At 47.7% G+C, this 25798-nt stretch overlaps 1 protein-coding gene across 15 annotated transcripts in view; it reads left to right on the forward strand.

Annotated features, from left to right (window-relative positions):
• Positions 1 to 25798, forward strand: part of Nav2 (neuron navigator 2) — a 621718-nt gene that overhangs the window by 357647 nt on the left and 238273 nt on the right. Inside the window, exon 1 of one of the 15 annotated variants that reach the window (XM_041656362.1) lies at positions 16987 to 17096. The exons of the other annotated variants lie outside the window; for them this stretch is intronic. Coding sequence (XP_041512296.1) covers positions 16998 to 17096 — 99 coding nt within the window. The 5' untranslated portion in view covers positions 16987 to 16997. Of the gene's footprint in view, positions 1 to 16986; positions 17097 to 25798 lie in introns of those variants that run through there. 15 annotated transcript variants of the gene reach the window in all.

Below are 25798 nucleotides of genomic sequence, written 5' to 3' on the forward strand. Positions count from 1 at the left end.
CTCTTTGGCTGGACACACACACACACACACACACACACACACACACTGCTATGCATCAAAAACTTCGTCTTAATGGTCTCCCTCCCTCTTAACTTTTCTCAGGTCCCTCTCCTCCATGGAGACAGGCCATTGCTCCCACCATGCTCCCATGCGCTGGGCTCTTTTTCCTCCAGCAATGCAGATACTTCTCTTTGCTCACCAGATTTCATTAAAGCTCCTCTGGGAGGTTACTGCGGCAGGCAGGAGATTGCCAAGGTCAATACTTCCACCATGCTTTCCCTTCTGCTCATTCTTGGCACAGAAGCATTCCCAGGTGGGCATATTCCGCTGGTGTCATACATCAAAACTATACAGCAGGTTCACCAGGCATCTGCTGGGCTCAGGCACAGTCTCTGAATGCGGTATGTGTAGTACTGACCTTGGGAGTGTGGCCAGGGACTGAGTCCGCTGGTGAGTGCCAGCGCCCTGTTAGCCGAGAACACCCATCACATAGCAGAGGCTGCTGTGACCCCTGTCTAGGACCAGGGTAGAGGCCAAGAGGAAATTGAGCCATGTGAAGCTCTTCATCCTTCCAGGCTCCCATGCTAGTGGGAGCAAAGCTTCCTGATGACTTCATGTCTGCAAGGGTTTGGGTCCTCCTGTGTGTTTTAGAAGTCAGTTGTGTATCCCGAGTACCAGTGTCCTCACTGTGAAATGGGACAGTGGTCCTTTCCTCACGGGATATCATGACGTTTCCCCGAGGTGGCGCATGTGGTAAACCTAAATCCATCAGAGTTCCAGTGCGTGCTGGGAGTTGCCAGACACATAAGAGGCCACTCCCCCACGAGTGGAGGATAACACGTGGGCGAAGAAGGCTCCCAGTCTCCTGCTCAGCAGTGGAAAAACTCTCAGTCCAAAAGAGCCAGTTTTACCTGCAGAGCATGAAGGAGCCAAGTGAAAGATAACAGCAGCCTGACTGGGTTGGCATGCGTTTCCTCTGCCTCACCCAATCCGTGGCTTAAAGGATTGGGAAATGGCCAAACCAACGTCGGCCTTGTCTAGAAATGTCTGGCCAGGGTAAAGGGAAGCATGGGGGTGCACTAGGATTAAGACGGAGGTGGCGGATGTGATGTGGTCCAGTTGGCTTAGTCACTTTTACTAGTCACATCCTAAGTTCAAGTGTGCTTATTGGGTCAGTGTGGAAGGAGCCAGGCTTCTTGCGATTGGGGGATGGTGTGCTCCTTCTATGTCTCTACTGATCTGTAGCCTAATCCGGCTGAAAGTTTATGATATGTATTCACCTAGTTTTACACAACTTCACCCAGGTAGACACTACGGAAACTGTACTCATTTTCATTTGTGGTCTCCCAAACATCTGTCTCTTAGACTCTTGGAGTCTTTCACGGGTGCTCAGGAAGCCATCCCTCCTGCCCACTGTGGTGCAATGGTAACCATGGTTTCCGTGCCTCTCTTACAAGACCACATAAAGCTTGGTGAACCGTCAACAGAAGATGGATGGTCTTGTTTCATCCTCTTGCAGTGCAAGGTTGATTTGACCCTGAGAAGGTCAGTTATCGGGGATCAGATCTGCAGGTGGTGTTCAGGAGGGTACTATATAAATCAGAGTGCTATGGTGACCAGGGCAGTCACTTATCAGCTGTACTGAATGACAGATGGCAGAGTGGATAATTATGCCCCTGACTGGTTTCTTTTTGAGTCATCAAACCCACCCATTCTTCCTTTTGTCCTTCAGTCTGCCCATCCATCCACCCATCCATACATCTATCCGTCTATTCATACATCCAATACTTACTGTTACTTGAGTAGACGTTTCCACGAAACTAACAGCAACAGTGACTGTGGTTCTTGCCCTCAGAAACTTTATCAGGTACAATAAAAGTCGAGAAATATAAATGAGTTAATGAAAAGTACAAGATTTTTTTTTGATGGGGGAAGGGAGTAGTGTTTGAATCCAGGACTCTTTGGGAAATCCAGATGACCCCCAATTTATGAGACCTGAGCATTCCAGCAATAGACATTACTGCCAAGGGGCTGGAAGAGGCCATTCTCTCTGAGGAATTGCAGACACCGCTGAGCTAATGAGGAAGGAAGGAGCAGGAGGAGGTCGGGGTGCCTGCTAATAGTGCAGGTCTTGAGCAAGTTAAGGGTTGGGACTCGCTTGTGCAGGGGCTCGGAAATGCTTCCATGGCAGATGTGGTCCCCAGGAATCTTTCTGGGCTTCACTGGAATCCAGATACATATTCAACTGGGTCTTCCAATTTTTGAGGTTCCATTTCAGCCCAGAGTTGGGGAAGCCTTGGTGACGGCCAGCAGCTGACTTCAGGAAGTCAGGCATATGTAGCTCTTCCCACATCACCTCAGTTTATGGTGCTTTTCACGACCCCCCCCCCACCCCACTTTCCAGTATTCCCTATTTTCATGCTCCATGCCTCCACGGTCTCAGTCATTCCCTTAAGGCTGACTTTCCAGCCTCACTCTGCATGTGCTAGGAATCTGGGAGTTTGGAGATGGGGGTTCAGCCTCCATGGCCTCTTCTATCTTTGGAATCTGTCCCTTGGCTATAAATAAGGCTGTTGCCTAGTGCCAGTATTGATGGTATTTGCAGCTGTCCTGTGGGAGACAGACTCAGACGAATAACCCATTTTCAAGAGGACATGGCTATTAGGCAACAGCTATTTATGGTCCCTATTGACCAGAGCCAAACCTGAATTGTCACTGTCATTAAAGTTTCATGTGCTGGGAGCCACCTCGTCTTATCTGGCTGTCTCTTTCCATTTATTTGAATTATCTGCCATGCTTATCTCAGTTCCTCCCTAGGTCTTGGGTAGCTGTGTAGTCCAGTGGCTTGAATTTCACTTAAGGTACCTCCAGTCCTCCTACCGCTCTCTGAACTAGGGTGTGCATAGCTCCACCCACACAGGGAAACACTGAGGGTCAAAAGGTTAAACCCTTTGCCCAGAGTCACCCAGTTAAGTGACAGAGGCAGGAGACAGCCTGAGTTCTGCCGGGAATCAAAGCCTGGGTAATTTCCGTGAAACCGTGCATGTCTGATGTCTGGCCCTGGAATGCCACCTTAGAGGCTTTTATTTTTATTTTATTTTGTCTGATGACAGTTTAGTCACTTGGCATTAATTCATTGATGGAACATGCAATTTTTAACAGTTTGTCCATGCCAAACCCATGTTAGGAGCCACATTGTTCCTTCAGAATTTCTTTTCCATATCCATCTATGACAATAAATAAAATGCTCGGCCACATTCTTTGTGGCCCTATAGCCCAGCGCATTTTATAGATGACTCTGGGGAACTTTTCAACTACAAAATATTCTTCTTTTGTAAGATGCATTACATCATAAGTGATAATGGTTTTTAGTGGCCTTGACATTGGCAGTCTAAGCAGGAAATAGTCCGGTACCAGTCCCCTCTGTCAACACATCCCTTTCATCTCTGGTACCTGTACTTCCTCAACCTAAAGTGTGCAACATGATTGGCAGTGGGGCCAAAGAGAGAGAACCCCTTCATCCCTCCCTTCATTTTGCCTCTAAGAAGGAAGAAGGTGTGTGGTTGAGAACCCAGTGTAAGACCTTCCTTGCTTCTTCTTTTCTCTTGGTCCCATCTCTGAATTTCAGTTCTCTTATTTTAAAAGGGAAGTTTCTTTCTGGGGAGGGAGTAGAGATGTTAGTTCAGTATTCTTAGGTGGATTCTGTGTGCTGATGCTTCACAAGTTAAGAAAAACAATACTTAAACCATATGTGGTAGCAAATCTCAGCTCTTGGGAGGTTAAGGCTAGAAAATGGAGGGATGGAGGTTAGCCTGGGCTACATGGCACATGCATCTTAGACAACATAATCAGACCTTGTCTAAAAGATAGAAAGAGAAGGTAAAGAGGGTAGGAGAGGGGAAGGAGGGGGAGTGGAAGGGAGCTTAGATCCACTTTGGTGGGGCACTCTTGAACCAGACTGATTCATTCACCCTGTAACAATGTTTTTGTTTGTTTGTTTAATATTAAGAAATACCAGTGGGGTTGGGACTATAGTTTAGTTAGTAGAGTGCTTACCTAGCATTTGTGAAGACCCGAGTTGGATTCCCAGTACCACCTAACCATCTGTCCTGGTGCACATCTTTAATCCCAGCACTCTGGAAATAAAAACAGGAGAAGCAGTGTCATCCTTGGCTATATAGTGAATTTGAGACCATCCAGGGTTACATGAGATCCTGTCTGGAAATAAGAATAAGAAAATAGAAAGAAATAAAACACCAGGGCTGGGCAATAGCTCAGCTGGTAACAGCACCCACATAAAAAGTTGGGTCAGCAGTGACATGTTCAGTTCTAATTCTAGGTCTGGGGAGATGGATATAGTAGGATCCCCGGAGCAAGTGACTTGGGTGCCACTGAAATGAGCCTCTTTTCTTCTTTCAGAGATAATTAGCCAATATCTACATGCAGAAGGGGGTTGGTAACTAACACCACCTCCCACCCACATCCTCTAGGGAACAGTTGGGTCATCTAAACCTTACCCATTATGCCACTCTTCCACTTGGGCCAAGGCATCTGATGCACAAGGAGAAGGAGAATGAAGACCAGGAAGTCCCATGGGTAGTGTGGGGATGGCACACAAGTCCACAGGCTGTGCCTGCTGTAGGATGAAGGCTCCATCAGCAACCTGATGACTCTTCATTCCTGGATTTGTGGTCAGAACCTACAGAGGGAAGGTGGGACCACTAAACTCTCTCCCTTTGTCTCCATGGGGACCACAGAGAGGGAAAGGTGTGTCCTTGGATTATGCTCACTAGAGCTGCTCTCTCAGAAGCCAGCTCTTTCTCCTGATGTATCCCAGTTCACACTCTCTCTCCAAGGAGATACTTTCCTCCTGTCCCACTCTGAGAGCATTGGCCAATTACATCCTGTCAGAGTATCCTGGCCGTATCCCTGAAGCCATCAGCCATGCTACTCTCTCTCCTTCCAGATGTTCGCCACAGGAATCAACCCCTAGACATGGCATCTCTGAGTACAGGGACATTCCTCTCAGCTCAGTGAGCCCCTAGTTTGAGTGTGTGGGTAGAGGGTATGAGAGCAACCCAGTATTCTGCTGTGATAAGGGCCCTCTCCACACTCGTACTTCCTTCTATGCCTGTCTTCCACTTGTGGGGACAGGAGAAAGCTGTGGAATTCTCCTTCCTGTGTTTCTGGAATGCTGAAGTCTGCCCCTTTGTCCCACACTTCGATCAGTTGTCTAGGTGCTTCAAGTTTAAGCCAACACTTAGACATACCCACTCTGGGACGCTGAGCTTTTTTCATAATGGCTGATGGTTGCCAAGCTAGCCAGTATGGTGCTGGCATAGAATAGAGACCTTTGACTTTGACCTCAGAGTCCCTGTGAGCCAGACAAGACCAGTCACAGAAACCAACTCTAAGATCAGGAGGGCTAAACATGGCAAATGCATACACCTGGCCTAGTGGGTGGCATCTAGGAAGTGCTCCACAGTTCCCGTCATGCAGTTTAGTTCTGCTAAAAGTCTAGCAGTCTTAGCTACCCTCCTGAAGACTCCATTCACCGGTGAAGGGCCAGCTGGAGAGGGGTGGCACCACCATCCCCTGTGTCTCCCTCCCCTGGCTGAGTAGCTCCCGTGTCTGGAAGTCGCCAGGGAGATGGTCCCATTGAGAACTAGAACAAAAGCAGAGTAGTAATGACTAACTGAATTAAGCAAGTTACCAGGCAGTGGAAAATGCCATTCAGTTTGCATCCATGAAGCAGATGGCCCACACAGGGTGATTTCATTAGTTTTATCACGTCGGAGGAAATTAATTTGTCACTTTATTATCTTTTCTTTTGTTTATAGAAAAGAAAAGAGATGTGATTTTTGTTATCTTTGGCAAAAGCAATTTGTAGAAAGAGCCGCCACCTTAATGGGAAACAAAGCTACGGCAGGAATTTAAAAAATAATTGTCTTCTAATTGCCTGTTAAGAATCAGCAGAGCCCAGAGAATGAAGTGTTGCCTCCTATTGCTGGCAAAATTTGCTTCTGTTTCCTCCTTCCATATAAAAGATGTGTGTATGTATCCTTTATCTATATGTGTATGTCGATATAGCCTTTATATGGCTTGAGAAGGGGACCTTTGTATGGGGGAGTCTTTTAAGTCTTTAGATAACGGGCTGTTGGAACGTTCACTCATTTCTGTGACTGCAGCCCAGGCGTCCTTAGGTCCTAATGTCTGGCAGTACGCATTTTTCATTGCGATGTTTTACCCTGAGTTTTGGCCTGGTCAGTGTGAGGGAATTCCGGGCATCTTGATTTCTGTCTTTTAAAGGTGAGAAAGAACTGAATGTGGATTCTTGCCTTAAGAACAAATGAGATCTTGAGATCTTTTGAATCTCAGGTTCGGGGTTGTTAACTGGGGAGATTCTCCATACTTATTCTCTGGGCACAAATAGTTCTTTCATGGCCCCTTTGAATGGATCAAAGTAAAACCTGCAGTTCTGAATGGCTTGTGTGTGTGTGTGTGTGTGTGTGTGTGTGTGTGTGTGTGTGTGTGAGTTCCTTTTATCTTACTGAACAAGTACTAATGAGCATTCTGGGAAATTCACCCCCCTGTGGGCGGGGTCTCTAGTACATAATGACCAGGGTGTGTAAACCTATATACATAGACTCACGCACATTGTGTGTTCGTGTGTTTACTAACGTGACGATTTTCTGAAACCCTGTGATCTCAAATCAAACACCCAGCCAGCACTGTGCCTTGAAATACCTAAAGCCCTTTGCTGATCTTGCTAGAGAAGAACTGGATTTCAAACCTGACTGTACATTATAGCCAATATGGAACTTTGAAGTTTTTTTTTTTTTTAAAATAACCTTTTTGTTGTTGGTTTGCTTTGCTTGTTTGTTTGCAACAGAGGGAGTCTTGCTGTGTAGCTCAGATCTCAACGTTTAGTAGTAGCCCTGCAGAGTTCTGGGAACACAGGCGTGCACCACTGCAGCTGGCTACGCTTCAGCTTAGAATAGATTTAGCCTCTTCGTTGCTATTCTACTGTTGTTGTCGTTGTTACGATTTTGAGATGTAGGATCACTGTGCAGCCCCGACTACCTTGAACGTTGCAAGCCAGACTGGACTTCCAATTTGTGTCAACCCTCTTCCTTCAGCTGCCCTTGAGTGCTGAAATGTAAGGCCTGGATCACCAGGTAGAGCTACGTTAACTTTAAATTTACGATTAGATTTTGAGAGCTGTTACGAATGTATACAGCTCTTACAGAGGACGCGCATTTGGCTCCCAGTATTCTTACCAGGTAGCCCACAGTTACCACTAACTCCAGCTTCACAGGGTCTGACGCCTCTTCTGGCCTCCACAGGCAATGTACACCCCCCCCACCCGCACCCCCATAGTTAAAAATTATTTAAAAATAATAGATTCAGCTTTATAGAAAGGTTGTGAATATGGAACAGAAAACAACATGTTGTAGACCTTACAAGTTAATAGCATATATATATTTTTAAAAGATTTATTTATTTATTTGTTTAATGTATGTAAGTGATCTATCTGCATGTATAACTTTATGCCAGAAGCAGGCATTGGATCCCACTACAGATGGTCACCAGCCACCATGTGGTTGATGGAAATTGAACTCAGGACCTCTGGAAGAACAGTCAGTGCTCTTAACCTCTGAGCCATTTCTCCAGACCAAGTTAATAGTATATAACACTTTTCTTTTTCTTTCAGATTTTCTTGTTTCTAATCCATTACCCTTTGTCTACTCAGGGCTCTTTCCTGGGATACCATGTTAAATTTAATTTAATAGCTAGGCGTTCTTAGACACTTTTGGGCCTTGACAGTTTCTTAGACTTGTTTTTTTTTTCTTTTTCTTTTTTTCTTTTTGGATAACCTCGATAGTTTCCAAGAATATTATGGTATCTCTTTTTTAGCTTAATTTGTTTGAGTTTTAGATAGGGTCTCATAGCCCAGACTGGCTTTGACTCCTGATTCTCTTGCTTTCACCTCTGGATGACTGCTGGAACTGGAGGGCTTCGCCACCTCACCTCACCTCACCGCACCACATCACACCACACCGCATCGCACTGAACCACGCTATACTACACTGCACCATACCAGATATTCTGTAGAGCAGTGGCTCCCAATCTCCCTAATGCTGCAACCTTTTAATACAGTTCCTCATGTTGTGGTGACCCCAACCAGAAAACTATTTTTGTTGCTACTTAATGTAAATATCTGTGTTTTCCGATGATCTCAGGTGACCCCTGTGACCTGGTCATTCAGCCTCCAAAGAGGTCAGCCCCACATATTGAGAACCACTGCTGTAGCGAGTCTTCAGTTAGATGAGGGTCATGGGTTTGGGAAAGGAAAACCTCAATTAACAGTGAGGGACGTTCTGTCATCTTGACTTGATGCCTGTGGTTAGATAGTATCTTGATACTTCTTTTTTTTTAAAAAAAAAAAAAAAGAATTATTTATTTATTAAGTACACAGTGATCAGCCTCCGTGTATGCCTGCAGACCAGAAGAGGACACCAGATCTCATTACAAATGGTTGTGAGCCACCATGTGGTTGCTGAGAATTGAACTCAGGACCTCCGAAAGAACAGTCAGTGCTCTTAACCTCTGAGCCATCTCTCCAGCCCTTGATACTTCTCAGAGAAGGTTCTCTTTGTCTTTTCTCCCATGGCATCCTCTGTGTGGCCCACATTCATCCTTGACAAAGAATGCTGATTTCCACGAATTTGGAAGTCTTCTTACATGAGGTGTTTTCGTGTTCCCATTTGTTATCAGTCTGAACCCTTGCCTCTTCATTTCTCACTGCCCTTTATAAGCAAATGCTACTTTCTTCTTCTAGAAGGTGTGCTGATCCGGGCTGAGTCTAACCATTAGGAACTTGTTCATCTGGCTTCTGACCCTTTTGGCATGACATGACCCTTTGCTGTGTTTTGGGGTGGAGATACAGTGTTACCTTTGGGGTTAGAACAAAGCCCAGCCTTTTATGGAAACACCTTGTCCCAGTGCATGAAATCACCCATCTGCTACTGGATGGCATTGTGCTTAGATCCCTTGAAGTGACAGACAAGGATATTTGGGTGTATTTGTGTGTGTGTGTGTGTGTGTGTGTGTATGTGTGTCTACTTCCCTGTGTAAAGACACATCTATAAATATCTGTATTAAATAAACATTACTTAGAGTTGTATACTATGCAGCCCTTACTAGCGAACTCTACTAGGGTTTAGTTTAGAAATTTTTACAGTCTCCAGCTCTAACCCACTGCCTCACAGGCTCTCCCAGCTTCTATCGCTGTGTGTGGGTAGCTTTCCACTCTGTGATGCTAACATCCTGTTAGGATTATCAGTACCTCTGAATTTAATGGAAACAACCCCCCTGGGGCCTGGGAGTCTGAATTTTAGAAAGTTCTAGTCAGGCCCACATCTCCCAACACAGGCTCTGGTGGCTCTAAATACTTCACATTTATCATCTTCACAATTGCCCTTGAACATCTTCCATGTTTGACCTCTTTGTTTAATATCTGTCACTCCCTCAAAACAACAAGTCGCACGTCCCTTTTGTATATCTTTCTGTCCCCAGTGAAGGTGCAAAGTAAGCATCTAATAAATAAATAAGTATTTGTTGAATGAGTAGGTAGACACACGGCAATAAGGAGGAAGAACAGAAGAAAATACATGATATTTCTAATTCTTCCTACACACCATTTTTTTTTTAATTGCTTGCAAAATGTCATTCATCCTGACACTTTGTGTCTTAGGGGTTCCTCTCTTGCTGTTCTTTACCATGGGGTGGAGCCATGCCAGTGACTGTGGTGGAGGCCAGGGGCCAGAGGTGGCAACACCCATTTAAAGTGTCACTCAGGTCCCATTAGGAAATGGACTCCAATTTGGTCTGCTGAGGGCCAGTGTTTGCTCTGTCTTTCTGATCACAATGAAGGCGATGCTGATTTACAAGTCACTGGGTTGCGGGCAGGGAAGATTGCTTCCTGAGTGGGAAAGATTAATTAAATGATTATCCCAGCTGCCACACACTAATGCCCGTCTCATTGGGTTTCAGAACTAGGAAGCAGAAGGCCAGCACATTTAGCCTTTTACAGGGAATCTAATTGACAACTTTGAGATGCCAAGTTTTATTAGATTGGGAATAGTCAGTGTTAGCGGCTGGCAGCTTCTGATACTAAAGAGAGCTTTTCTCCAGCCACCTGGAATTCTAAATGATGTCATTCTCTGCCTTTTTGGGTGTGTGTGCTTATGCTGACGTTTTAAGGATACTTAAATCATTTTCATGATTATTATCATTTGGTGATTTTTATCTGGGCTCTTGAGGACTGGGGCTCCCAGCCCGGCAGACAGGCAAGAAAATGCATTGAATTCCCAGTATGTGCTAGGTCCTGGGCTAATGGCCAGGGATTGCAGAGTTGTGTTGTCTGTGGAATTCTCCATCTAGAATGCTCTTCTCCCAGCTTAGCTCTTCCCATACACGAGTGCATAAGAACCACCTGTCTGTACCCAGGCCCCCTCCTCCAACACTGCTGGAGAGTTCTTGATTCAGCAGGCTGCCATGGCACACTGCTCTACTGGCTCCAGAAAACCACTGCCCAGTCTTGGCATGGTTGTCCCCTTCCTGTTAATCAAATGTCATCTCCATAGAAATGTCACCTACATGGAGAGGCTATCCTCCCTACTCCCCTGTTTTCAAATTTTAATTTTTTTAAAGATTTTTATTTATTTATTATGTATAGAAAGTCTGCCTCCATGTATGCCTGCAGGCCAGAGGGTGCCAGATCTCATTACAGATGGTTGTGAGCCACCATGTGGTTGCTGGGAATTGAACTCAGGTCCTCTGGAAGAACAGTCAGTGCTCTTAACCGCTGAGCCATCTCTCCAGCCCCTCAAATTTTAATTTTATATGTATGGATATTTTACCTGCATGTATGTCTGTCTACCACTTGTTTGTCTGGTACCTAGAAAAGAACATCAGGTCCCCTAGGATCAAAGTCACAAGTGGTTGTGAGCTGCAGTGTGGTTCTGGGAATCAAGTCTGGAGCCACTGGAAGAGAAGCAAGTGCTCTTAACCACTGAGCCATCTCTCAGCCTTCTGTTTCTCTGTTGTTGTTGTTGGTGGTGGTTTTTTTTTTTACATTTATTTATTTTGTTTTGTGTGTATGTGTTTGTAAACCTCCATGGGTTTACATGTACCATATTCATGAAGTTATCTGCAGAGGCCAGAAGGCAGTTGGGAGTCACCTGGTGTAGGTGCTAAGACGCAAACCCAGGTCTTCCACAAGAGCAATATTTGTTCTTAACCTCTGAGCTGTCTCTTCGGCCCCTGGATGTGTCCTAACACATCAGCCCACCTCTCTCTATTGAATTTCCTTCACAGCACAGATTCTCCGATCCCAGTTTGAGTATTTATTCATTACCATTTCATTACTCTTGGACCAATAACACCTCGGGAAAGTGCTTTTTTCTTCTCCATCCTCTAATAGAAGAGTACCTGAGTCCATGTAGGAGGGGCCTAAAGATGCCCTGGAGCGTATGGGTCACGGGGAGGTACCCTACTTAGTATAGGTTCTGGACATGGCCTTCATGCCCGTCTTAAACATCACAAGTTAGAGGTTTTGTCTCCAAGATACTTGTTTGTAGGTCGCAAGAGGCCACTCTAGATTGGTGTGATTTTTCCACGTTCTCGCTTACTTTGAGACAAGGCCGTTTCAAGGAGACCAGCATCCTATCAGCACAGACTAGGTTGGTACACTGCCATGCCCCTGTCTCAGAGTTTGACAGGTTGTGAGAGCTGAGAATACATGCTTCTGTTGACTCCCCTCCTGGAGTCTGCTTTTGTCCATTGCTTAGACCCGTGGGCTAGCAACCACGCTAAGACGCCCATAGCTTTGTCAAAATCTCTGCAAAAGTTGAACCAGTTCTTTGCAGGATTGAAGTGTGCAGCTGCTTCTCCCTGAGGGCAGTGGAAAACAAGGAAATGAAGGGCAAGAAACAGGGTGTTAGGCAAAAGACGAGAGACGTGGGTGTACCCTGTGATCTGGGAGAGCTTGGAAACCTCCAATGCAGAAGCTGGAAGTCTGTAGACTTTGGTGAAGTTTGCTCGGCCTGAGCTTCCACGGTCATCTTTGCCAAGGACGACCCAAGGGGGTGGGACTCCTCAGGTTTGTTTGCTTGGTGCAGCCAAAGAAACTGTGATGTATTTCCCTTGAATGTGTCAAGAAAATGTAAGCACAGAGCGCTGGATTATTTTAAAGGGTGAAGAGAATCTGGTGGGGGTGATGGAGGTGCAGGAATCTCTGCAGCAAGGAGCCAGGGCAAGGGGCCAGGAGGCCACCCCATGGGTTGGGGTAACATAAGCTGCGGCTGTTCAGGAGGTGGCCCGTGTAAGGAAATCTGACCACAGCTAAAATTAACCTCTGAGGCTTCACACGCCTCCACACTGCTTTGAACTGAACTCCCCTAGAGAGGGCACCGACTGCTGACTACTGAGGATCCTACTACTGCCTGCCATAGGGGGCCAGTTATGCCTATAAGCATCAACGTTTGGGTCCCTGCCCGGGACCAAAGTCGGGACTCCTGTGACCATTATAAAGTGGTGAGCAAGGGAGGGACGCTGGCAGAGTCCCTGGGGAAAGCTGGTAAAGCTTGTTTGAGTTGGGCTTTTCTTTAGAGATGGTTCCTATTTATCGTCCCTCCTGTGTGAGGCTGTGAGTTCTCTGAGGTCTCTCTCTTCTACCCTCTCCCTGTTACTTTCCATACCATGTGTCCTGGTGGCAGGAAGGCTAGGTGTGTATTTTTAGAGCAGATGGAGAAGGGTCTGTCTGAAAATTATTGGTGGTCAGGGGCCACCGGAGACCAGATGAACAGGGTCACCATGGCAGCAGGAGTGGCCATTTCCATCTGGCTTCTTAATGGGACCTCGGCAGGTGCGAAGGGGAGAAAGATGGGCTTTGTGTCAAGGTTTGGAAGTGTCATGGGGTAGTCCAGAGGGCTTCCGTTGTGGGTTTGAAGGGGAGCTGGAAGGAGTTCTTACATCTTCAGACACTGGCATTCTCCACTCCCTCTCCCCGACCCCCCGTTTCTCTGTGTAACCCTGGCTGTCCTGGACCTCACTCTGTAGACCAGGCTGGCCTTGAACTCATATCCTCCTGGCTCTGTCTCTTGAGTGCTGGGATTGAAGGCCTGCACCACACCTGCTCAGCTGTGACCCTGGCATATTTCATATTTCACAGCCTCTTCTGCCCCTGGTCAGGACAACCTAGCTTTCCACTTGTCTCTGTGTATTCACAGAGCAAAGAGGCAAGATGCACTTCTCCAGTATCTCCTTAGCATTTAGATGACTTGTGCCACTCAGGGCTGACAGCAGTCTTGGACGTGGGCAGCATGGCAGTATGATCTAGCAACCAGAGGGGTCACTTTGATAGGGTCTGAGAGAGTGGTCAGAGGCTGTCGCCTCATGTCTGGGAGCTCCTCCTTAGCTTATTCTTTAGAAATGACGTAGTGTGCCCTTCCCCAAGCTTCCCTACCCTCTCTGCAGCAAGCCTCAAGCCCAACTTCTTAGAACAGCATTAGCATCTGAAGGTGGCAAGCCTTGTTTGGGGGAGGAGTGGCGTTCCAGTGTGCTCAGTGATTGCTGTGTATAACTGGCCTTACCACGGCACGCTGTCAAATGTTTAACCCCTACAGCATCTGCCTAGTGAGCAGACACTGTGTTGCAGGAATATGAGTGATGTAAGGGAAGATCCCTGTGTAAACATACCTCTGACACAGGTTTGGGACCACCCTGCTGTGCTGAGGCCCTGACTCTGCTCAATGAAAATCTCCACGGAGTCAGCATCTCCTGCTTTTGTGTGTTCCAGGGACTGAACTCCTGCCACCAGACAAGCACAGCAAGTGCCTTTACTGATTAAGGCATCTTGCCAACCTTTTCCATCTTCTTGTTCCATCCTCCTGATGTGCTGACCCATCAAAGCAACAAGGTTGCCAGGGAGCTGGGACCGCGTTCCCTTGACTTTAGGTATCTAACACTATGTAGGCACAGCAGTCAACGTTGTCTTGGAGTTATATTACTTAACTCCTGAGCTCCAGACTCATGCCCTGTGGAATGAATTTCTTTTGAGGTAGGGTGATAAAAATAGACTTCACAAAGAGGAGGCTATTAATGTGTTTTGAGCCTTGACAAACACAACCAGGGTGCATGGGTGGGGATTTCCATCCCCTGCTGAGCCTGGATAGGCAGGGGAGTCAGTTTCCCCATTTCCTAGATACCGCATGCTTCCAGAAATTTCCTCTAGAAAGTTCTCTCCATCTTGGCTGTCAGGATGAGCCAAGCTGACTCCTGTTAATTCCCTTGTGACGTGATGGTATATGGACCAATCTGGAAGACTTGGCCTGTGGTGCTGATGCTGATTGTGCTGACTCCAGTGGCCTTATCTATTCCATGGGACACACACAGACTCCCTCTCTGTCTTCCAACATGGCTAGGGGTAGACTGTGTGAGTCCTGTAGATGGGAGGTAGACACAGCTCTGTTGCGAGGACTCTATTATTCCTGAGATGACGCCATCGGGGCTGCCTTCCAGGACTCTAGAATAAATAGTAAGCTGTGTAAACCTCCCTTTTGTATCCAGGGCCGCACTGTCCACTGGGTAGGGGACAGCTCTTCTTCCTGGTAAAAGCCCATTGTGAAAATACAAAACATAGCAACCTGGTGTCCCCTCCCCCCCCCCCAGACCTAGGAGCTCTGACATCCAGACTGGAGAATGGCCCAGGGCACAAGTCTCTTAGCTGTGGGGTTGCTGGGAAAGGAATGAGGCTCCCATGTGGAAAAGGAGAGTGGGATGTGTTCCTAGGGTAGTGCACTGCCAGCCACTGCTGGGAACTGTCTGCAGTCCAAAGGTTTTTGCTTGTTTCCTTGTTTTAATTTATATAGTTTCACTTTATGAACATTGGTGTTTTGCCATGTTTGTTGAATGCCCTGGAACTGGAATTCCAGTCAGTTGTGAGCTGCCATGTGGATGCTGGGAATTGAACCCAGGTCCTCTGGAAGAGCAGTCAGTGCTCTTAACCACCAAGCCCAGAGTTTTTAAAATTACTTCCACACAACTTTCCCACCCACAACATGGAAGTGTGACTCTCAGGTGGTTCTCTCATGGAAGTGGTTCTCTCTGACGAGCAACATGTGGTACTCAGACCCCTTAGGACAGCGTCAGACCTTTTGGAGTCTGGGAGTACCTTCCTGAGAGGTGTCCTGGTCCTTTACCACCCTTCTGCCAGCGGCCATGCTTGGCTGTTGACTTCAGTGCTGTTGGCCTGAGCCCCAGAGGAGGAGGAGTTGGAAGGATGTGTGTGTGACTGGCCTGCCCTGGGTGTATGAAGAATCTGAAGCCAGGACTTGACTCTGGGTTTCAGGTCACACTCCACATGTAGAGTTCCCTGCATGTCACTCACACATGCTTGAGAGTTCGTGAATTTCAGAATAACTTCATCATGCCACGCCGGCTCTCCTAACCAAGTGCTTTGGGCTTGAAACATCTGTACCTGAGCATCTCAAAGTCAATGGTTCATGAATTGCTGTTAACGGGCGATACAGCCCTCGGGTAAAATGATCTGAATTTGTGTGAGTATGCACATATATAAATACAATGCACATGCACGCATATCGTATTTCTGGGCTATAAGCAATCTAGCTTCCACTTTTTTTCTGGGTGAAACCTGTGCCCCAGCGCCTCTCTGGACTTGCTTTACCTGCAGCAGTCTGGGTGCATCAATCCTTCCTTAAGCCACCAACCGCCACTCAGGATTTTTGGGTGGAAACATGCTTTAGGCTGGCTGTCGGAAATCTTAATCAGCCCTATACACCTGCCTGGTGTCTGTGTGGCCCTTAAAAAACGTTATGGGTTTGGAGAAATGGCTGCTCTTCCGGAGGACCTGGGTTTGATTCCCTAGGACCCACATGGCGGCTCACAACCCCCTGTAACTCCAGTTCTAGGGGATCCGACTCACTTTCCTGGCTTCCACACCAAGCACATATGTAGTCATGGACACACATTCAAACAGAACACCCCTACACATGAGATACTAAAAAAAAAATCAGCTTAAGAAAATTGAACAACAACAACAAAACTCCGTTTACAAAACAAAAACCACTCCAAGCAGGCTCTCCAGATGCATCCTGCCTCACACCCACCCTCCGAATACTAAATTCCAGGTGGAGCTGGAAATGCAAATGCTAGCTGGGGAGAGAACTCCCGTGCCTCTTCAGACTTCTCAGCCCTTATGGGAAGGAACAAGGGTTAAGTGAGGTTTGGTTACCGAAGGCAGGAAGGGACAGAGCAAAGGCCAATGGAGGGGATAAGGTGCACCTGAGCAGGCCCCTTGGCGTGCCTCAGGGGCGGTAGTCAGTGCAGGAGTCGGGGAGAGCAAAGGAGGCCAGTGCCGAGGCTGAGACTTGAGAAGCATCGGCCAGAAGGGATTTCTCCCTTCTCCAGGCACAGTGGAGCTACAGAGGGCAGTTACAACCTCACGGTGCACCCAGTGGATCCCAGGACCGGAACCAGGAATAACCTGACCACGGCTTTGACTTGTTCTTTCTGTGCTTTATGCACTGAGAAACAGAACTTGGCATCTCTCTTGTTATTCCTGAATCCTCTGCTTGCCCTAGAAAACCAGGGAAGATAAACAGGTTCTATGAAAGACTGTCCAGGAAAGAGTAGGTTGGGAAGAACCTGACTGGTGGGGTACCCTCCATTTTGCCCCAATTACACAGCATCCCCTTTCGGCTAGCAGTCCCAAGCCCCGCCTCCCTCCCAGAATTCTCATGCGAAGCCTTTCCTTGTAGTTTCCTCTCCCTTGTATTTGCATATTCATACTCTTCATCTACAAAACAAATCTCCCTCTTGGGGTGGGAGGAGGGAAAACAATAACTCACCCCTTTTCCGCCCCTCCTGTGTTCGGTCACTCCACCGCCGCCCAGACTTGGCTTTCAAGGAAGATGCCTTGTGGGCAGCCCTTGCCGGGCCCCCTCAGGGTGAACCTTCCCACTCAGCCAGGAGAGCAGCACCTGCTGCTGACCCCAGGAGCTTCCAAAACAGTAAGTCTTGCGAAATACTGGGCTCTGAGTTTTCATTACCACCTTAAAATGTAATTTAATTGTAAACGTTCATGATTTTAGCATAATGTCTAAGTGAGCCGGTTTCCGAAGGTCTCAGAAAAATTTTACCTTCCTCCGTCACTGCTCTTTTTTTTTTTTTAACTGTGCTCTTGACATGCGTGATCAGGTGGGTCCTGCAAGCATGGAAAGTGCCTCTCAGCAAAGTGCCTTCCGGGCATCTCTTCCGTGACTGCCTGGCTTAACGCGCATGAAATAACTTGTTTTGAGGGACTTTGAGATTTAGCAAGTGAGGGGCAACAAAGTCTTCTACCTCACCCGTGCATCCCAACCCCCCCTCCACCGAAGTCTTTTCCCACACTCTGATAGAGATGAACATTCCCCAGTCTTCCTCCCCCACCGTCTCTGCACGTCTATCTCTAGCTCATGGCCCCCTCCCCAGTAAGTCACTCTGGGGCTAGTGTTGCCTGTGGAGTCTGTGGTGCCCTGATATTTGAGATGCAGATTTGCTTTTTACTCTGGCTAGACTCCTAACTGCTGGCCACGTGGATGAAGTAAAACGTTCTGTCAGGTGTTAAGAGGGCTGCTGCTGGCTTTCCAGCCAGGATGTGAGCAGGATTAGAGTATGCATTTGCAGGAATGGGGGCTAGAGAAGGCTCCCCCAGTAGAAGAACACCCCTACCCCCTCCCCTGCAGGCCTTTGTCCACCGGGAACACCTGCTGAGGGACACGCATAAGGGAACCCTCGACATTTATGGGCTGGAGGATGGCAACCAAGAAGAGGAACTAGAAGTTAAAGGTCCAAGTTCTGTGTTAGGCACCTTACACATGTTGAAGCATCCCTTGCCATGTGTAATTTAAGACTATTATCCCACTATACAGATGGGGAAACTGAGATTCATGGAGTCGTGATTCACCTAAGGTCACAAAGCATCAGTATCAAGCGTTTCAGTTTAAAAAGTATGTTACAACTTAAACTGAAGGGATAGAGGGATGGCTCAGCGGTTAAGAGTGCTTGCAAGGGACCCAGGTTTAGTGTCCAGAATCCACATGGTGGCTCATAACCATGTTCCAGGCATCTAATGCATTTTTCTGGTGTGCATACAGATGTGCAGATAAAACGTTTTTGCACATAAAATAAATTGATCTGGGGGCTGGAGAGATGGCTCAGTGGTTAAGAGCATTGCCTGCTCTTCCAAAGGTCCTGAGTTCAATTCCCGGCAACCACATGGTGGCTCACAACCATCTGGAATGAGGTCTGGTGCCCTCTTCTGGCCTGCAGACATACACACAGACAGAATATTGTATACATAATAAATAAATAAATATTTAAAAAATAAATAAATTGATCTAATTTTTTTTTCAAAATAAATAAAATGCTGCTTCCTGGGAAGGAGCTGACCTGAGATAACCCTTCAGAATTACTTCAAAATGGGGCCCTAAAACAGGATAGCAGGCCTTTAGATCCAAGGAGCAACTTCACTGGGAAAGATGTATAACATGACAGGGGGCCCTGAAGGAAGGAATTAACTAACTCTTCAGTCCTTGGGGTATCAGGAGAGACAACAGCATCATGACCATAGGCAGCCGTAATGTGACCTTATAGGGGCAAGAGAGCCTCTCCTTCAAATTCATAGAGCAAAGGGGGAGTCTGCTGTTAACAGATTGGGGGGGGAAGGGCTTTATACCACGTGATCTACCTTGGCCTGGGCTAGGTGCCAATGAGGCAGACATTAGGTAGAACCGTAAATTACTTTGCAACTAAAAGGAGGAGGGCCTGCAAGGCCATGATATAGCAGGCATGCTTTCTTTTTAAAATTTTTCAAAAACTTTATGTGTATAGATGTTTTATCTGCATGCATGTATGTGCACTGAGAGCCCACGCAGTCCGGAAGAAGGTGCTGGGTCCCCTGGAACTGGAGTTAAGGGTGGTTGTGAGCTGACATGTGGGTGCTGGGAACCAAACCTGGGTCCTCTGCAAGAACAACAAACGGTCTTAACCAATGAGTCTCTTTAGAAAAATGGGTTGAGCCTAGCAGTGGTGGCCTGGTGGGCTTGGGGTTTATATCTCCTGTCCCTGTTGGCCTCTCTTCCAGGTACTTTCAAGGAAAGGGGCATATTCTTCTAGGAAGACCATGGTACCTAGAATTCAGTCCAAGTTGGTGCATAAGGATTAAGGCCATATGTAGGAATTTAAGTATGCCTGTGGCTGAAAAGTTCTCTGGGGGAAAGCACTCTGCGCCTGCTCTCTTGATAAGGAATTCCCTGAAGCCAGTTTGAACTGACCCAACTGGAGTGCACCAATGTCTCCTATTGTTCTTTATCTCTCCTTTTTTGGGGGGGGGTCTCATTTGTCAGCTCCTCCCAGAGCTAAACCTCCTGCCTGACAGTCTGGTAGCATACAGAAAGGTTTGCACTGTGTCTGGGTTCTCACCACCCCTAGGTGTGGCAGCCCTGCCAGAATGGTCCGTTGGTGTTTGTTCAAGGGAGGAGTCTGCTGCTCCTCGGCAGCTGCCCTAGCCACCTGCTGGGAGGGCTTGATCCCAACCTTTACATCACAATGGCTGGTGAGGAAGAATCACCCAAATAACTTGGCACCCTGTGGATGGAGGAAGAGGGAGCTGTTACTTGGAAAGCTCTGTTTGGTGACACTGGCTCTCTGAGCCACTGGACTTGATTGTTCTTATCTGCAGCCTAAGGTCGGTGAGGGACCTGATTTTATTCAGAAGTATCCACTAAGAATTCCAGCATCCATCCTTATGTAGCCTTCTTTGCCCGTCCCAGGAGGTCCTGGGAGATGTGGAGACTCAGTTTACCTTTGAACTTCCTGCGTCAACCAGAGTTTTACTTGCTATTTGCTGCCTGAGCCCGGAGTGAGCATGACTTTCAGAGCCTGTTTTTGATTGTTTTTTTTTTTCTTTCTGTTTTATATTGGTTACTTTTCTCATGGCTGTGACTAAGTAGCTGACAGCTTCAGAGAGAAAGCATGTATTTGGGCTCACAATGGAGGGTTCAGCTCTCTAGGGCAGGGGCAGGAGGCAGTTGGACACATTGTATCCAGATAAGGAAGCAGAGAGTAATTGACCCGGTTCAGCTCACAGTCTCGGTATTATTCAGTCCAGGACCCCAGCTCATGGAATAATGCTGTCCATATTCAAGAGTCTCTTCGTCTAAGCCATTCTGAAAACTCCTTCATAGACACACACAAGGCGTGTTCTCCTGGTGATCGCAACCCCAGTCAAGCTGCTGGAGACACAGGGCAGTTACTTATTCAACATCAGTTTAACGATCTCCTGCTGTGTGCCAGGAAGTGTTTCAGGTGTTCAGAAAGTTCAGGCTAGCCAATGAGACTTCCTGCCCACCGCTCCTCCTGCAGTGGGGAGTGTTGCAGATGAGACGACAATCACGGCTGGCACACAGCAGGCCTGGGTAGAGGCATGTGCCCCTGATACCTCGGTGGCTGTGCTCGGGTGAGTGAGTGGGCCAGCGCTTTGAATCCTGGGGAGTGTGGTGCCAAGCAGCAGGTGCTGTGGGAGAGCAGAGTGTAGGGAGGATGATCCTGGGCATTGTGTGTGGATTAACTGGGGCATGGAGGAAGCAGACACCCACCTGTTCATCCTTGAGATGTGGCCAGTCCCTCCCACATCCCTCCCTTCAGCAGCCTGGCTTTGTTTGTTTATTTATTTTCTTATTTATTTCCAAAGGCAGGGTTTCCAAACTTGTGGAGTCGCTGTGTACACTCACCTGTAGCTTGTTCATGTTCCCAGCATACAATGCTGCCATTGTGTGACTCTGGGGCTTTCCCAGGCCCAACCTCAGCAGTCTCTGTACAGTGTCCCAAGTCAGCCTGGCCCCACAGACGGGAAGAACAAGGGGGACTTCACCCCTGAGCACAGCTCTGCCAAGGTGCCGTGTGTTATAGTGGCCTTTTATTCTTGTTCTCCTGATGCCGTTGTGAAATTATGTTTGCTTGATTCCTTGCTGACATGGGAAGTGTCAGCATCCCTGTGCAGATAGGTCTGTCAGTATGCAGTGGCAAGTGTCCAGCCCTGTTCCCAGGGACGGGCGGCGCTGTGATGACTATTATGCCACCATCCCCTCTCACAGCTTTTCCCACACTGCCATGACACGTGACCCCCCCCCCCCCCCCGTGGCCTGTGGCTTCAATGTGAGCCCCTCACAAATGGTGCCCGGCCCTTAGGCACCCCAGCCACCCCTGCCCACTCTCTTCTGCACTGGGGAAATCCTTGGCTTTTATACTAGTAGTTTTTCTCAGAGTGCAACCAAATACCCACCAAAAAGCAACTTGAAAGAAGGGTCTTTGACTATGAGAATGGTGATGGTGGAAGTCCGAGCGGCTGATCACCTGGGGTCCACAGCCAGGAAGCAGAGGGATGCTATGGGAACTCCTTCAGCTAATGGCCTTTGGGATGCTGGCCCACTTTGGGTGTGGCCTCCAATACTAGATATGGGCTATTGTGGGACTATTTTATTATAAATTCCAACAGAGGGAGACAGAGGCAGGCATTCTGTTTGCTTTCCCCTTTTGCCCTTCTCATTCAACCTGAAACGCCAGGCCATAGGATGGTATTGTCCACGTTCAGGGTGAATCTTTCTTCCTTAGCTAATTCCCTGTGGGAAGATCTTTACAGGTGTCTTCTAGGTGATTCTAGATCAGTTGACAGTAAAAGTTCACTGTCACAAGGTCTTAGTATCTTAGTTTGGGAGAAATGATACCTTCCTCAAAGGCAAGATGAGAACAAAGGAATCCCTCGCTTGCCAAGTGTCCATATGGTGTGTTTGCTCAGTGCACCAAGGCACACATGCCGCCCTCAGGTAAAGCCCAGCTCTTGGTGACAGACTAAAGTCAACATTAACACAGAGCCATGCCACTCCAGTGCCTTGCTCTGTGCTGGCATGCACGGTGGTGGGTGGTGGGAGGAAATGTATTTGGTGGTGATGTAGGCAAGATTGCTGCAGGTAAGAGGGGGGAACACAGAGGGTGCCACCCTATACCTGCTGCCTTTTTCTGAGTCCAGACAGGGATGCATGCCTGTGCTACTTGCTGGCTCTATTCCCCAGGAGCAGAGGCTGGCAGTAGGGTGCACCTGTGCTCAAGTCAGGGGGTACAGAGAACCCAAAGTCACATCTCAGTGCTTCTCCAGTCCAGCTTTATGGTGGGGTCCCCACACTAGAGGAGTCAAGCCTTTAAATCAGCCCTAAGGCCCATAGGGTCTCCCCACCTGTGTGTTTTCCTTGAGGCTAAGTCATGTCAAGACACCGAGCAACTCCTGCTCTGTTTTTTCTGAGATAGGCCACTATATAGCTCAGGCTAGCCTCAAATTTTCTTCCTGTTTCTGCCTCCCCACTGCTGGGGTGGTAGGCCTCTACCTACCAGGCTGCTCGCAATACATGATGTTCAAAGACTGCCAGTCTTTAAAGGAGAGTCTGTCCAACTTAAAGGGCCCTAAGGGCATCCCAGGGTACATCACAACAACCTTGTGTTCGGAGTGATGCCCCTGGGTGTGTTGTGGCAATTAAAAGCAGGCTCTGTTATAGTTCTCAATGTAATCTCTTTGGAAAGATTGCCAACTGAATAGCTAAAAAAAACATGAGGTTCTGGAAGAGGAGCCTCTTGCTGCCACCAGAAATGGCATTTCCTCTAAAGCCCAGCGTCTGACTTGTGTATTAACAACAGCTTTGTGTTTAGTACAGGGTGCCAGACACTGGCACTGTGTTAGCTGGTTACATATGCGATTTCATCAAGTGTCTGAGACACCTGTGTGGCAGCTGCATCATTAGGGACACTGAGGCCCACAGGATACAAGATCCACCGAAGGACCCACAACTGGGAAGGTTAAATGTAGCTGGACCTGGTCCACATGTCCATCTGAGGCTGCAGATATTCTCTTTGAGAGAATAGAGTGATGTATCACATGTCCAGGATGGGAGTGGAGCTTGGGCATCAGGCTGCTCTAAAAACAATGGGCAGAAGAGAACTCTAATGAGCAACCGGGGAGCAGAGCTGGTGTTCTGGCCCAGCTCCACTGTGCTGCACAGCCCCAAACAGAAGATTATGCTTCTCTGTTCTCAGCCCCTTTCTCTCTGTTCAGCTGGCAGTGCAGAAATGCGTGTGTCACCCTTACCCTGGGTAAGAAATTCGCATTTTTATTCCCTTTAAGCATTGGCCTTGCTATAGCCAAAACCTGTGAGAACATGCCATCAACTGGTACACGATCATTTTCATCGTGCAGAGTAATCAGAGCCAAGACGTTTGACTGCACAGCACTAAGGCAAGGGAAGCATGTATTCTTGATAGTGTGACCAAAGTCTTGACCCAAAGCCAGACAGCAGCGTCTCCTTCACAGTGAACGCGCAGGAAGCAGCTGCAAATGTCAGATGACTGCTCTATCCGATCACCAGGCTCAGTGTTGGTATTTCCTTCCAAGACACCTCTTACCCCAGTTCCCAGGAATAGCTCTCTTGGTACCCTGCCTTCTGTTGGAAGCCCCAGCTTGTATTTCCAGCCCGCTCCCTGTGCCTCCATTCTAGCTCTACTGGTTCAGTTTTTTTTTAAATTTTTTTATTTTTCGAGACAGAGTTTCTCCGTAGCTTTTTGGTTCCTGTCCTGGAACTAGCTCTTGTAGACCAGGCTGGCCTCGAACTCACAGAGATCCGCCTGTCTCTGCCTCCCGAGTGCTGGGATTAAAGGCGTGCGCCACCACCACCCGGCTGGTTCAGTTTTTTTTTTCTTTTTGTTTTGTTTTGTATGTTTGTTTGTTTTGTGGGATTCCTCATTACAGAACAGCCTCCCCTCACTTGAGAGCTAATTGCAGTTCAAACTTAGAGACACAGTGCCAGTGTCCTCTGGTAATCAGATCCTTGACTTCACTGATTGTCAAAAGCCTCCCCTTTGGGTTTCAACTCCAATGACGGAGACTGATACGGTGCGAGGGGCAAATGAACTTGACCCTGGAATCCTGCCAGGGTCTGTAGAAAGCCCCCTTTTGCTGCCTAGGCCTTTCTCCTCCCCTTCCCTCTCCTGTTTACTTTGACAGAGACTTCTCTAGGAACATGACCTGTGCATGCAGAAGCTTTGGATAGAGGGTTGGGACATGGAGGTCAGTGACCTGGAGGAGTGATGTCTGCTCGGGCACCAGTTGAGACTGTCCTGGGGCCATTTTACCTTGGACTAATTTGGTGATTTGAAACCCAACTGGGGATGATGGTTTTGTTCTTTCTTTCCCACTAAAACTTTGCTGTGTTGAAAACTCAAAGGTCCCCTCTTGGGGCCAAGCAAGGATTATTGAACGTCTGCAAAAAGCAGCGGTCGCTTCCAAGACCGATAGTTTGGGAGAAGGAGAACCTTGGAGACACGGTTTTGGCTACCCAAGCCTCAGGTTCTCTACCCGGCTTGAAAACTTCCAAACACACTTTAAGCCAGTGTTGCAGAATTGCTGAAACTAAGGAGTGGGTCCGGGATGGATAGTTAGGGGCTCTGTTGCTGTGATGAAATGCCATGACCAAAGGCAAGGTGGGGAGGAAAGGGTTTATTTGGCTTACACCTTCACATCATAGTCCAGCAAGGAAGAAAGTCAGGGCGGGAACTCAAACAAAGGCGGGAACCTGGAGGCAGGAGCTGATGCAGCAGCCATGGAGGGGTGCTGCTTACTGGCTTGCTCCCCATGACTTGCTCAGCCTGAGACCAACAGCCTGGGTATCCCCCATCCACAATAGTGGTCCTCCCAATCATTAATTAAGAAAATGCTTTACAAGCTTGCCTGCCTACAGCCAGATTCTCCTCCCCATCCCTGCCACGAGACAGAATTTCTCTGTATAACAGCTCTGGGTGTCCTGGAACTCACTCTTTAGACTAGACTGGCCTCGAACTCACAGAGATCCACCTGCCTCTGCCTCCTTGAGTGCTAGAATCAAAGGCATGTGCCACTACCACCTGGCTACAAGGGAGAAGGGCAAGGCCTGCCAGAGTCACATGCTCAGTGGGCTAGTTTCCCTTTAATATATTTATCCTATCTATCTATCTATCTATCTATCTATCTATCTATCATGTATCATCTATCTATATACATGCATACATACATACATACGTGGGATTTATTAGAGTGTCTTACAGGCTCAACAATGGCTATCTCCTGATAGAAAGTCCAGGATCCCAGTAGTTGTTCAGTCCAGGAGGAAGGATGTCTCAGCTGTTCTTCAGTAGATGCTGGGATCTCGAAGAATGAGAAATAGGCCCTAATGCCAGAGAAGGGATGAATTTGCCAGTAGGAGTAAGGGCAAGCAGGCATCGGCTTTCTTCTTCCATGTCCTTATATAGGCTGATAGCAGGAGGTGTGGCCCAGATCAAAGGTGGACCTCACAAGATTCAGATTTGGGGTGGGACTTCCCACTTCAAGGAAAATCCCTCTCAGGTGTACCCGGCTACTTGGGTTTTAGCTAATTCCAGATATAGTAAAGTTGACAACCAAGAATAACCATTATACCTGTTCTCTCCTCTTTACAAAACATTTCTAATGTACCTGTGTGCTTTGCCTACCTGTATATATGTGCAGTATTTGCATGCAGTGCCTGCCGAGGCCAGAGGAGGGGCTTGGACTCCCTGGAGCTGAGGTTGTATAGCAGATGGTTGTTAAGTCACTATATGGGGTAATCTAACGCCGCCG

Source organism: Microtus oregoni, unplaced genomic scaffold, assembly GCF_018167655.1.
Source record: "Microtus oregoni isolate MIOR12 unplaced genomic scaffold, Mior012 000000F_ref0000247, whole genome shotgun sequence".
NCBI classification, from domain to species: domain Eukaryota; kingdom Metazoa; phylum Chordata; class Mammalia; order Rodentia; family Cricetidae; genus Microtus; species Microtus oregoni.